This window comes from Pipra filicauda, unplaced genomic scaffold, assembly GCF_003945595.2.
Source record: "Pipra filicauda isolate LSUMZ 115617 unplaced genomic scaffold, ASM394559v2 scaffold490_size440907_pilon, whole genome shotgun sequence".
NCBI lineage: Eukaryota > Metazoa > Chordata > Aves > Passeriformes > Pipridae > Pipra > Pipra filicauda.
Genome location: NW_024104632.1, coordinates 236,230 through 250,273, shown reverse-complemented (window position 1 = coordinate 250,273; position 14,044 = coordinate 236,230). Strand labels below are relative to the sequence as shown.

Here is a 14,044-nt window from a genome sequence, read left to right as displayed (position 1 = left end):
GATAACATTATCTGTTAAAACCTTCCTCAGGAGTTTTCTGCGGGCATGACCAAACATTTAGTATGTCACTGCTAATGGAGGTTCAGCACATCTTCATAATATAAAAGTCAATTCAAAATTACTTTTCATTTCTACTATTTGCCAAAGCTGTTGCTGACAGTAAGTTGGTTGTTTCTATTAAATATCTCTCTCTGCAACAGCTTTCCTACCTGCAAACAACTATTTTCATTACCTGGAAGGAGCTGGATCATCCTGTCCCAAACGGGACATAATATTTATCAGGGTGTTTATCCCTAGAAATATAAACAATGCACTATTAAATAAACATCCACTAATTCAATTTGAATACACATAGAAAATAATTACTCAAAATGTTATTTTGTAATTGTTGTACAGAAGATTATTCTGTTATTCACAGGGTTTGTTACAGCAAATATAATCCTTATAGATGCTTTCTGCCTAAGTGACCACAGTCCCATTACAACACTATTGTATTTTTGCATTTAGAGAGCCAGATAAAAATACCACCTTTGCATGAAAAAGACATTCCAAATATTAGATAAACAATAAACAATTTACTTCATTACAACTGAATATACTTGTAAGGGGTAAGGAATATTCTGCAGCAGACAGACCACATGTTCACATTAATAAGACATTTTTACAAAATATCCTCCAGTTTGCTCACCATGTTGACCAACAAATTAGGAAAACAACACTAGCCAAAAATCAAAGAACATACATCGTCCCATTTATTATCCTTGCTTTTTCTCAGCTCTTTATCTGCTGAATTATTTGCAAAATCCAGTCTTTTAGAAAGATCTCACTGATATCTGTGTATAACCATTGAAATCCTTCACTGAAGGGATCTCTCAAAAGAACAATGGCCAACAAAATGATAATGGACAAAGGGTGTTCATACTGATTAAGTGTGAAGTAAATGAAAAATGTTAGTGGTGTAACAGCATACCTTTTTTTCTCATGTGTATATGGTGAACTTTTCTATCTCCATACTTTGGCTGTCGAATCCCACAGTTGGATAAGGAATTTCTGGCATGATCTGGATTCATTCCAAAATTTAAGTGATGGCTTGGATGAGTCATGGCAAGCTATAGTGTAACACATACAGGGAAAAAAAAAGTCTTAGATGTATTTTTGCAAATGGAAGAAAAACATTATATAAGAATGACAGCTACTAATTGTTATTTTTCAGTTTGAAGAAAGGTTACAGAGTGATGTAGTCAATCAGTACCTTGGTTCCAGCAATTTAAATGTAGGATGTCCTATTTCAGATCTCAGAAAGAAGCAACATTTCTACCCAATCATCACTTTAACTAATTAACTTTCAACTTTTTTTTCCTTTAAAGAAAAATTAGTTGAGAAGAGAAAAAGCATGAACTGTCAATTTGCCCTAAGACTTTTGCTTACCAGCTTTGCTGACCTGATTTCAATATATTTGCTTATTTAAACATATATTCTCTCTAACATTGAAGTATAAATATTCATATCAAAAATACAAGCAATTAAAAGAGCTTCTCAACCATCCACATTTGCATTATTTAAGTATCTATAATGCTTTCCTAGTTCAAAAAAATCAAACAACAAGTATATTACTCCTGGCACAGTTATTCACAGAAGAACTCTTTCCCTCATGACTAACAGGGCTCACTATTCAGTTGGAAGTAAAGAGCAATGGCAGCATTCTGTTTTACATTTGTACCACCTGGCATTATCGAAAGCTTACTCTGCTGCTGACACCACCACTACAAAAATGGCAGCAGTAAACAGAACTTCAGCTTGCTCTCAGAACTTCATCCTGCAAACTCACACCTTTTCTCCTTCTTTACACATACACAGCTCAAAATGTTCTTCATGTACAAAAGTATGTGAACACAAAACTTGTATATAAAAAAGAGATACACTGGCAAATTCAAGCTGTAGAAAGTTACTTCTGACATACTTGCAGGACTGGTGCTGCAGACTATGAGCAAAGACATTTAGTAATTCATTCAAGCGTTCTCTCTTGTTTTCTAAACATAAGACTTACAGAGTAAAATCAGATTTAATCAACAATAAGAACTTTCTCCAAGTCCTTTTAAATTCCTTATTAATATTAGTAAGTTTGCCGTAATTGCACATTCTCAAATTCTGTTCCATCTGAACTGGATGGCACATTACAGCTTCTCTGAATAGATAAATTAGTGTAATCTTTTTTTTTCCTGTCTGTACTTTAAAAAGAATATACTATGATAAAGCAGGTAAAAATCAATGCAAAATTATACAACTAACATCGCCTATGCTTAAGTAGGTTACTGATGCTATATATATATATTTCTTAAAGTTCTTTCTCTTCTGGAAAATGTTTGTGGTTTTCAATATATCTGTGCAGGGATCAAGTATTAAAAAGCACATTTGTTATAACCAAACATGACTAATGCTTATACACTTGATTTTTATGCTTTCATCTCTTTTCAACTGGAATTTGCTTTTTGGTTTCTGTGTTTGGTTTCAACATTTTGAACATTTCCATCACTGCATTTTTATCTTTCACATTAAAACAAAGGCAGCCTGGCAACAACCAAACCCTAGAAGACGCTCAATGTTTGATGTAACTTTCAGCAGGAAAGGTCTGGAAAACAACTTCAAGAAAACAGAAGAGCTACAAGAAAAAATATCTCTGTAAACCTCTGCTTAAATATACACAGAAACTGCCATGTTTGAACTTGGTTCAGTCAGTGCAGAGAGATGATGCTTATTTCAGGAGAAATCCCAAAGAGAAGTCCCCATTTGTCTTCACTAACTTCAGAAAAAGCCTAAGAGGAAAGGAGCAACCATGACAAGCATCAGTCTGAGAGGTGATCGATTCCAAATATGTGCTAACATAAAAGACTGGTTATGTGACACAGATGCATTTAAAACAAATAAGAAACTCTCCTCTCCGGTTCCTACTCCTGCTTGTTAATGCAAAAATTTCATCATATACTTGCAGAAATCAAGTGCTGAACAGAAATTCGCAAATTTCTACTCACTAGCTATGAATGAAAAACAAAAAGGCAACACTTTAATTATTCTTTCTTGCAAGAACAGACTATAAAAAGAAGTAGCAGGGCATATACACTCATCTGCAGAATAACACTGTATTTTCCATCAATATCTAAAAAAATAACTTAGATGGAAATAATGCATACTTGACAGTCTTTTCAGTAAGCATCTTTTTGTCTTTCTACACATTACAAGCAAGTCCAGAATTACCACGGTAGCAAAGGTAGGTGTATATCTACATGTCCAACAGACATTTCTATCTAGAAGTCTCTTGGGAAAACTGAAACTTTTGAAAGATCTGCAGTGGAAATAATCAGGCACATGCAAGCTGTGGCAATGCAGCACATTTCTCAAGTTTGTACAGCAGGCAGGGTTAAGGATAAACTGAGGAATATTATAAAGACAAACCATCAAGCAGTTGTTTGGTTTTTTTTTAATATCTTACCTGCAGCAAACACCTATCTCGAAAAGTGTAGCCTATCAATTTGTCCAAATGCATCAGACACTGATGGTAGCGGACATGGTGAGTGAGGACAGGAAGCATCATTGCATGCTAAAAAACAGTTGGAATAAGGAAAAACATTGAAGTTCAGTGTACAGGGTACTCAGTTGACTAAGTTATAAAGACGAACACTTTCCATTTGTCACAACACTGAGTTTTAGTGTTTTGGTTTAAATGAGGAAAAAAAAATATCTATGGTTTCCCATCCTTCATTATCAGAGCACTTACGTAATTGTACTGGTTCATCTGCACAGCTTTAACCACTTCTTAACCCCTTTTAAACAAATTTAATCAGCTTTCACCAAACAACATTTGGCTACTCACAGCCACTCCATTTTCAAGCACAGTTATTAGTACTTTTCTTCATTTCCTTTTGAGGAAGAATTAAGGGATTTTTGAAATGCTGTAGTCTGGCATTTTTTGGCCCTAAGTGCTAAAGAAATATCAGAAAGGCTGCTGGTTGATCATCTAGGAAACAGACAATATTTTTCTGTTGGGGAAAACGTCAATAAAATTGAAAAAAACCCAACAACCCTACCTCGTAACAACAGGAGTCTCCCTCTTTAAGTATTTAAAAGCAGAAATTCTATGCTAATATTGACTTTGGATGCATCTGGTTGAAATAAGCAAGTAGTACAGTTTAGCGGTACAGTAGTACAGCAAGTATGATATCAACATCACAAATCTTCCATAAGAATGAAAAGAGATAGAGAAGAAATGCAGGATTTAAAGACTTTTGTGCATGTGACTTTTTGTGACACTTTAATTTCTTCTAATCATTCCTATTAGTGACATGACATGAATATATTCAAAAGAATGGTGTGTTTTAAGGGCATCAAAATATGATGGCTATCACAATTAATTTCAGAAAAAGGATTGTGTGTGATTACAGGAAATGAGTATATAGCATGGAGAGAACCAAGAAAAACAAGCACACAAAGTAGATGATGTATAATTTACAGAATAAATGACATTACAGATTTCTGCAGGTCACTAAAGACAGAACAGCAGAAGATACAGACTTGAGTGTCACAAGATCAAGAAATTAAGACTAACCAATGGCACTACTTTCTGTTTAAGTAAAAGACTGTGAAATTCTTGAGAACTGAATGCAGAGCTGAAATGTAATCACAGAATCATTTAGAGTGAAAAAGACCTTTAAGATCATCAAGTTCAACTGCTAAACTAACACTGCCAACTACACCAACTAAACCACATCCCAAACGTCTTTATAAATACCTCCAGGGATGGTAACTCTGCCACTTCCTGGGGCAGCCTGTTCCAGTGCTCGATAACCCCTTCAGTGGAGAAATTTTCCCTAATACCCAATTTTAAGCTCCCAATTTTATTTCCTCGTGTCCTGTCACTTATTACCTGGGAGAAAAGGGTGACCTCCACCTCTCTACAGCCTCCTTTCAGGTAATGGTAGAGGGCAATAAGATCCTCCTTGAGCCTCCTTTTCTCCAGGCTAAACAACCCCAGCTCCCTCAGCTGCTCCAGACTTGTGCTCCAGACCCTTCACCAGCTCCATTGCTTTTCTCTGGGTTTGCTCCAGCATCTGTCTTATAGTGAGGGTTCCAAATCTGAAACCAAGATTCGAGGTGTGGTTTCACCAGTGCCGAGTACAGGGTGACAATCACTGTCCTGGTCCTGTTGGCCATATTATTATTGATACAATCCAGGATGCCATTGGCCTTCCTGGCCACCTGGGCACACTGCTGGCTCCTGTTCAGCCAGCTGTCAACCAGCACCTCCTAGTCTCTGTTTCTGTTGGATGGAAATAACCAGATAACAGCAAGAAAAAGACTCCCTGGATTCCTGAAAGGCAGAAAAATGCAAAACCACTCCAAGCAAACTAAGAAAGTGTAAATGAAGTTTTATTTTGTTACCACATCACTAATTTAGAGTTTTCTCAGGGTAATTTATAAGAACATTCCCTGTTATTGCTATATAAACTGTAAAGGTGTGCTTTATATGTGTTCCTTCAGAGAAGGAGTTAATGGAAAACCCCAAAATAACTCAACCCAAAACTGTTTCACAGGACAGTTCTGCATCCCTGCCTGTATGCTCCACTGTACTAGACAGAAAGAGTCGCTCAACAAAGGTTTAACATTCTTTGTAGCAATACATGTGGTCCTACCTTTGAGGACTGAAATACAAAGTTTTAGAGTTTTATCAGCTCTAGTGCAGTGAACAAAGTATTGACAGATCCCTGGGAGCACACAGAAGGACTTTAATTTGACTCTTGCAATCATATTGACAAAGTGCTACTTTGATGGTACTAACTACTTGACTGATTGAATTAATAGCTGTCATCTTGGATTATAACTATTTGACGTTTCTGATGTTTTATGTATTTATGTCTTTAGAAAAAAATAAAATATATCTTTTAAAAATTTTATCAGGCTAAAGATTGGCTAGTGATTAAAAAGAGTCTTCTGAAACCATATAGCCACAGGAGTTATTCCATAACCTTGGTACCTGCATCTGGCTATAAACATACAGGTTATTGCTTTTCTGTTTTTAAATAGATACAATTTTAAATATTCTAGGTGTCTTTTTCTTGCTGTAGCTGACATGGCAAGGCAGAGACTCTCTCAGGTGCCCTCAGCTAGTGCTACCATCCCCCAGGATGGCAGATGCTCCTGATCTGAAGCTACTAAGAGGAAGCAGGTGACCTTAAATATTTTCAAATGTATGATGTTCATGCTGAACACTTAACACTGCTACTGAGGGCATACCAGCAGCAATACAAGCGACAATTGGGTGGAGTGGGGAGACGGAGATATCTTCTCAGCATGGTCCCATCTTATCAGACTTTATAATAAGTGCTGCCCAGCTTAGTGGCCAAATACGGCACTTGATCGACTGGGTAACTTCAAGTGAGCCTGTCAGAACACAGCCATTTTAAATTTTTTTGAACATTCCACTCACCATTTTTCCTCCCTTTTCAAGCGGTTCATTACTGAGACTGCAAAGACTGTCATTACTGCGATGTGGAACTTAGAGTAACTATAATCTATCAAGAGTGACTTAGAAGACTTTCAATCTTCTAAACTCTAATGCTTTTAAAAGCAGTAATTTTAAATCGCTGCACTTTAGCTCTGCCCCCAGAGTTGATTTATGCGTATTTAGTTTTAGTCTTCTTTAATCTGGGAAAAAGCATGTAGCAACAGCAGCAATCTTTCATTTCACAGACATACAGTTGCCTATTCTTGGCCTCTCAAAGAAATCAAATCAAAGGACCTTCATACCAGAACTGGCTGATTTAGATGTTATGGCTGCAGATGGGCAGAAAAACTGTGAAACAGCTTTACTTTCATCATTCTTTGGTGTTTTGCTGTCCTTCAACAACAAACGAAAAGGAATATCCAAGACATTAAGAGATGAATCACAAGATATTCCCAGTAACACAGACGTGTTACAAAGCTCCTAAATTGGAAATTTACACTGTTTACTTAAGCTGTAAAAATAGATACAGTTCACAACAAAAAATTAGGAAAGGGCTGTAATTTTCCTCAGCTATGTGAGAAGATACTGTCCCACTATTCTCTTTCTTCCACTTCAGAAGCACTAGTAGAAGCACAAGAAATGTTTCAGGTAGAAAAAAAGCAATTTAAGTTATTAGCATTTCTTTCCCTCTAGAATTTCCCCTTTGGTCTTATCAGACTTACAACAGGATTTCTACCTACACCTTTGCCTAGCAACCCTCCAAGTTTATACTTCACACTGTTAAGTTAATATTAAGTTGCGTACATTTAATTCTTGAATAACATCTCCAGAAAAACAGCTAAAAAAATAATGCAAGTATCCATCTAGAATAATTATTTGGCTGTTACAACTACCTGAACTTTACTATTACAATATTGTATAAAAATTGCATAATTTTTCCTTTTCACAAAGCTGGTGGCTGTCAACTGCTTCAGAATAGGATCTGACAGATATCCTACTCCTTGGAGATCTTTCCTTGGAGATGTCACGAATATGAAATATAGTATCTGAAAGATATCTTTCTACTGAGGCTTACCTGCTTTAATCCAAAAGTTAGTTATGGTGGGTTTTTGGTTTTTTAACTTTCTTTTAAGTAAATGATATTTCTTCATGCTTCCGTGTAAAACTTGTTTTTTTTAAACTATCTAAATAGAAAAATACAATAAAATTAAAATATCTAAACCCAACCTAGTTGGTGGATTAAGAAGACCTTAGAGGTCCGCAGTAGACTCAACATCCAGCCTCAGGCTGGACATTCATAACCCCTCTCCCCTGCGTTAATCAACCAATGGCAAGCAAATAAAAATTATAAAATATCTTTTTTTTTGTGTATGAAGGGAGTGGACAGGACACTAGAATAGTTCCCTAAATCAACAGATCTTACTGAGCTGATTCATTACTTACTGATTCATTTCCATTTGGTTCTTCAGTCTAGAACTGCAGCAAAACTTTGCAAGAGGTAAATGGCAGCTATCAAGAAAGAAAACAAACCAGACATCTCTGCAGTTTAGTCACCTGGCAGACGTCAGAGCGTATCCCAGTTTTCCAGAATCCCTGGCTGCTCAACTCGACGGTCACTTCACGTCTCATTGTGTTCTTCTGACGAATTTTTTGCAGTGCTTCCTAAACAGGGAGAGAACAGAACTCCTATGAAGAACTTTCTACAACAAAGCAGTATCAATGTGCACACGAGTGCGCTCACAAAACCCATTTAAGGTTCACTTTTAGTGTGCAGTTTCTAAGGCTCGTACAAGTCTGTTAAATGCTAATCACAGACTGTGGCAGAGGTGTTAGAATACAGTGTAAACAGAGGATTTTGGTAGACTAAGAACAGAACAGAGTTACTATATTTTTTACTGCAAATTACAGAACAAATCAGTCCAACTCATACATCCAATATGATAAATAAGAAAGTTCAAGTGCTTATAATGAAAGCACCTTATTTATCCCATGTACAAAACAACCTCTTCATTCAAGTCCATCACCATGAGTACTCTTGGCTTGAAGCATTCAGTAGGAGTAAAACAGACTAAATAAAAGAAAGGCCTTGGTTTTGTGATCTTGACTACTTTGCAATAGTTTCTGTTGAACAATGTTAGTACACCCAGTCTGGAAAAGGGGTCAGCAGTCGCTGGTCTTGGAGACTATGATGATGAAATCTACCAATATTATTTCAATTAAAATATGTAAAAAATATCTGTTTTGCCTTGACCACTGCTGTTTGCTGTTGTGCAAACAGTTTATTTGTCTCTAGAAACTACGAAAGGGTCAGTATCATTAAAAATTTTGACAGAATCATTAAAAGAAAATCTTTTCAGTAACAATGGAACGAAAGAAAACCAGATAAAACAAATCATCCCTGGATCAAGATCTCCTGGTTCCAATGCTATAAAGGCCTGGGGTTGGAAGCTCTCCACACAGCATGAACTAACAGTAAAGACTCCCTCAGTGCTCTTCCTTCTTCAGAACATAAAACTCTTCAAAGCTGCAACCTATCCCGTCTCTCCTTCTCCTTTTCACTACAGGGCACTTGCTCAAAGCTGTCTCTCCCCAGCTTCCACACTGAAGCCTGTGAGCATATCTGGGCAGGAACAGGCTCTGTTTTCTGTTCTGCAGAGACTCCCAGAGTAGTTCCAAGAGGTGCATCTGTCCAGACACAGATTCATCAAACCTCAGACACCTCAGTGCAGAGGCGTCTAGGGTAGGAGGCTGGTTAGCCCTGGCTCCTTTTATATTCAATGAAGGGGGATAAATGGCTTCAAAATGCATTTCTCCCTCCACTGACTTCAAAGTGAGCCTTCAGGTCCCAATTTATGCACCTGCTGTAAACGCTCAAAGTTAGGTTAGAGGAACAAAGCCCCCAGGCATGACCTTGTCACAAATAATACCATTGCACAACCTCAGAGTAATGGATGACTGACGGTAAAGGGAATAGAGATGCTTACAGCACTGCACCCCCTTGTGCATTACTGAAAGTTATGTCATTGAGTTTTTCCTGAGATAGGTGCTACAGTATTTGCTACACCTAACTGTATTTCAGTTTGACTGGCTCATAATATATGATTCATAATCTTTAAAAGCCCATGTACCAGTTAGGTACAGTCCTACAGCTCCTTGTGAGTTACTGACACTTCCACTGGAAAATACATAAGTTATCCTCACATAAAGCTTCTGCTTCAGCCCTGTATGCCTCTCTGATGGCAAACTACTGGAAAAACTTGTTATCATAGATAATACAGTCTAGAAACAAAAATCAGCAGTAAGTCCTAAATACAAAAAGAACATTTTATTTTTTGAAGCAAAATATGATCACTCCCTTAAAAACAATCCAATAGAATTTTACAAATGAGTCATCCATTACCCCCTAATGAAAAGATGCCCACACAACAATGCTCTTCCCTTCTACTTGCTCCGAGTAGTTGTGGCAAACAAAATCATCTCCTGTAGGGATGAAATTTTTTTCCCCTTACAACTGTAGCACAGTTAAGACACAATGTTATGGGTTTTTTCTTATTTACGAGTAAGGAAGCCAAGGGTTTATTTAACATCAGCAAGAATGAAATATTAACTAAGATTCTTGCTCATGCAACAGCATATTACATTTTGCAGCAATAATAGAAATCAGGTGCAATGTCAAAAGTATCAAACGGTTGCAGCCAAAGGTACACAATAAACTGGGGAAGTCTCAAGAATTAGACTCCCTGATTCTCATGGATCCTTCCCCACTCAGGGTAGTCTATTATTTTAAGAATAATTAGTATTTCTAATCAATAAATAGAAATACAACACCATTTAATTAAATACCATCCAGTTAACCCAAGAAGTTAATTTCTCTTCTATGTACGCTTCACTCTCTACAGAGTGCCTGACTGACAGGCACCAAAAAAATTCAAAGCTTCAGTTCAAGATTTTAAAAACAATAGATACCTAAGAGCTGTTTTAGTCTAGATTTGGGGGTCTTTGTTTTTCTGATTTTAATTCCCAATTAATTGAGCGTTTACATTTTGGAAATGCTTATTGCTCATCACTTTTGTGGGGGAAAAAAAAAAGAGAAAAATGCACAGCAATCGCACAATTTCAAGTCAAACATCTTAAGCAATGTCACTAAGATTACCTAATAAATTATGGTTTAAAACCAAACACAAGGATGGCAGTTCTTATCTCAGAAGAGAAATGCCTAAAATTATGAGCCAGTTAAAAGTACTTTGTGAAATAAAAAGTCCTTCTCTATGCTAATTCTTGAAACCATTAATGGCAACAGCTATAAAGACATTATGGTTCCATAATGATTATTTCTATCATTGGGTAAAAAACTTGCAGTAGTTTGACAGCTGAAAAAAGGAAAAAAACCCATCTAATAACAAGTATAGATAAAAATAAAATCTCTGTTAACAGCCTGAAAAGAAAATCTTTTGTGAAAGATTTCTATTGTTTCCATAAACAGGGCAGTCACATGGCTTTATTCCATCCTGAATTACAGTGCTCAATTATCAATTCTAGGAAGGCCCAGCATACCTCTCTTTGTGATAATTTCTGTTTATCAGCCTGTTTGACTTTGGGACTATTAGCCAGTAGGTGACGCAGCTTCACATAACTTTTCCACAGCTTTTGGTATCTGAATGACAAAATCAGAAAACAAGTATTTTGGTCAATACAACGAAAGTCTCTCACTGTCATTATGAACACACCAGTTGCTAATAATGCACACAACGTACACAGACTGTCTACAAGCATCTTTTTGCTCCAGAATAAAAATAATCCCAAAGCATTTTCTAAGAGAGGTGACAGTGACCCTGCAGTTGCTCCAGCAGGGTGAACAAAGTAGTGTGCAGTGTGAGGTAAAGAACAGCAAAGCTCAAGGCAGACCCCAGGTCTCCCAGATACCTGCCAATCCTCTCCAAAGGGCCACCTCCACATGCTGAAAAGACTTGCTCGCAATATAACAAATCAATTCAAGCAGGTGAAAACTCCCTCTTCTCCACATGGTTTGCCTATCCCTCACTGAAAAGCAGTAGTAACCTTTCCCAGGAAGTGTCTGTCCTTATATTTCCTCAAACATGAGGAAGAGGTCTAAAGGTCATGCACAACATTAAGTTATTCTGTGAACAGCGAAATGAAAGTTTCATTCCCTATGGGTTTGTGCTGAATGGAAACAGCAATTCAAGTTTTCTCTGTGGTTAGCACATACTTAAGGTTTCTGGTTTCCTCCAACCATCTAGCATTTTCTTATTTTGGGGGTGTCTAATTACATGAGTCTCAATAATAGAACTTTTTTCTCGGTGAGAGTCTTTCAGCAATCTAGCACAAGCTTACACGAAACTTACTCCATTTGTAGACAACATCCCACATCCCACCATTATATTTAGCTGCAATTGACCAACAGGTTCAAAAGTTACAATGGGAGGAGCAACCAAGAGAATCATGGCAAGGACCTTGTGTCCTGAGGAAACAATGCTATCTTCAAAATATCACATCTGTAGAGTTTTTTCAAGAGAACCCATATAATCAGACTTTGAATAGGAAGCAGGGAATTAGAGGACAGAGGGAAGTTTACCCAAGTTATTTATCTTTTTTCTTATATTTGCAGTTTAAAAGTAGATCCTCCTCAGCACCAACTTGGAACAGTGGTTTTATTAGGAATTTTTAACATTAGTGGTTTAGCAACAAACGAAGCAGCAGCTCTTTTACTGTTTCACAGTCTTACCAGGATCCCACATTCACAGGCAGATAAACAGATCTTTTCCTATTGGCATTTTTTCCATAGCTATTTCTCTGCAGCATGCTTGAATGTATACTTTCTGCCTCTAGAGATGCTGGTATTTTTTCAGACTATGAACACATCTGAAATGGTCAATCCATAGATTTTTCTCATGCTCCGTTCTCTGCACTTTTGCAATTTGCAGAATAGCACATCTATTTCTGACAAATCACCATCCAAAGAAGAAAAGTGAGTACATGAACAATCAACCAAAAAGAAAAAAACAAATGCCACAAAGAGGTTTCAACCCTAAAACAAGAACCTGAAACCATGATCTACAATACACATTTTTCTGTTAGTATTGATAAGGGTGAAACAAGCTTTGTCATTGCAATTAAGTTTGAGAATTAATAAGCATATTACCATTACCAAAAAATTGCATATTAGAAAAACATAAAAGACACATTAGAGGAAAATCTCCTCTGTGTATTACCAATTTCACACTTACACCAGAGTTAAAGCTGAGACTTATGATGGCACCTCTGAGTTCTTTCACAAAAACTGCTTTGTTACTTTAACAAAAAGAAGCATACCTACATTCTGTAAGCAGCTTTGAGGTGGAAAAAAAAAAAAAAAAACAAACCAAAAACAAACCCACAAGGAAATTTTAAAGAAAGTTAAGATAAAAAAATGTGGGAAGAATGATGTTTGCATCTTTATACTGATTTCAACGGAAAGTACTAGAACTTCACAAATATTAATAAATTCAACATCAAAGTAGAGGTCATTCTTATATGTTTGAGTCTAATTATTTCCTTTTGAGGGACAAGAAAACTAAAAAAAGAAAAGTGTTCTTATCTGGATAACAACTCTTTATTCCCACTTCCTACCATGTTAAATCTAAAATTCTCAGCAAGTAGTTGTAAAACAATATGACTGTCATATATGCATATGAGTGTTTGGACCTCAAAACTGCAGTTGAAATACAACATCCTTAAAAGACACCAGAGGAAAATGCACGAGGAAAAGACAACCTTAACTATACATACACCAGAGACAGACTCTATACTGTCAGTGTGCAGAAAACAGATTTCCCAAACATTGGAAGAGTTCCCTGAAATTGTCAGAACTAAAAAAAAGAATTGGGAACAAAATCCAATGGTCACTTGTACATCCCTTTATGAATCCACAGTGAAACAGTATTTCTTGCTCCACCTGAAGTCCTGATTCCCTCTCCGCTCTTTCTCAACATTCCTCCCAAAATCTATCAGGATACAGAAGGTACAGAGAAAAGTAGCATGGATGCAACAGCTTCCAGGCTAGGAAACACTATGTAGACTTGATCTTTCAAGGTACAGAAAGAGACGATGAAGTAGGATATGGCAGTATGCGAGAAACATAAATGTCATGAAGAAAGCAAACAGAAAATGGCTGTATTCTTCCTTATTAGATGTGAGACTCGAAGTGCATCTAATTAAACAATTAAGTAGCAGCTCTGAAACAAAAGTCAGTCCTTTTTCATATGACGCACAACAGTACTGGGGAAGTGATTACCCAGACTCTTCTCCCTGTCAGTAGCATAAAATGATTCAAATAGTGATTTGAGAAATTTAAAGAGGAAAGAACTCAGGGCTGTTAAACAAAATGACATAAATATATCTTCTAGCTGAGAAGTCTGTATGCTACAGACATTAGGAAGCTTGGGTAAGTATTTCTCCGTCTGTGCTTTCCTGTTTCGCTGTTCTCTCTCTTAAAACCTGCCACTGGCCTCTCAGAGAAATAACATGGAGCTTGAGGAACTTTTCATCTGA

The 14,044-nt window shown here is 36.8% G+C and overlaps 1 protein-coding gene across 2 annotated transcripts in view; it reads right to left on the bottom strand.

The window, feature by feature from the left end:
• The window catches only part of DROSHA (drosha ribonuclease III), a 74,422-nt gene that overhangs the window by 28,516 nt on the left and 31,862 nt on the right, over window positions 1-14,044 (bottom strand). For both annotated transcript variants that reach the window (XM_027731140.2, XM_039386562.1), the window contains exons 16-20: window positions 11,051-11,150; window positions 8,051-8,158; window positions 3,488-3,595; window positions 971-1,109; window positions 233-293 (exon numbers count right to left, since the gene is read on the bottom strand). In XM_027731140.2, the coding sequence (XP_027586941.2) occupies window positions 233-293; window positions 971-1,109; window positions 3,488-3,595; window positions 8,051-8,158; window positions 11,051-11,150 (516 nt within the window). The remainder of the gene's footprint in view (window positions 1-232; window positions 294-970; window positions 1,110-3,487; window positions 3,596-8,050; window positions 8,159-11,050; window positions 11,151-14,044) is intronic.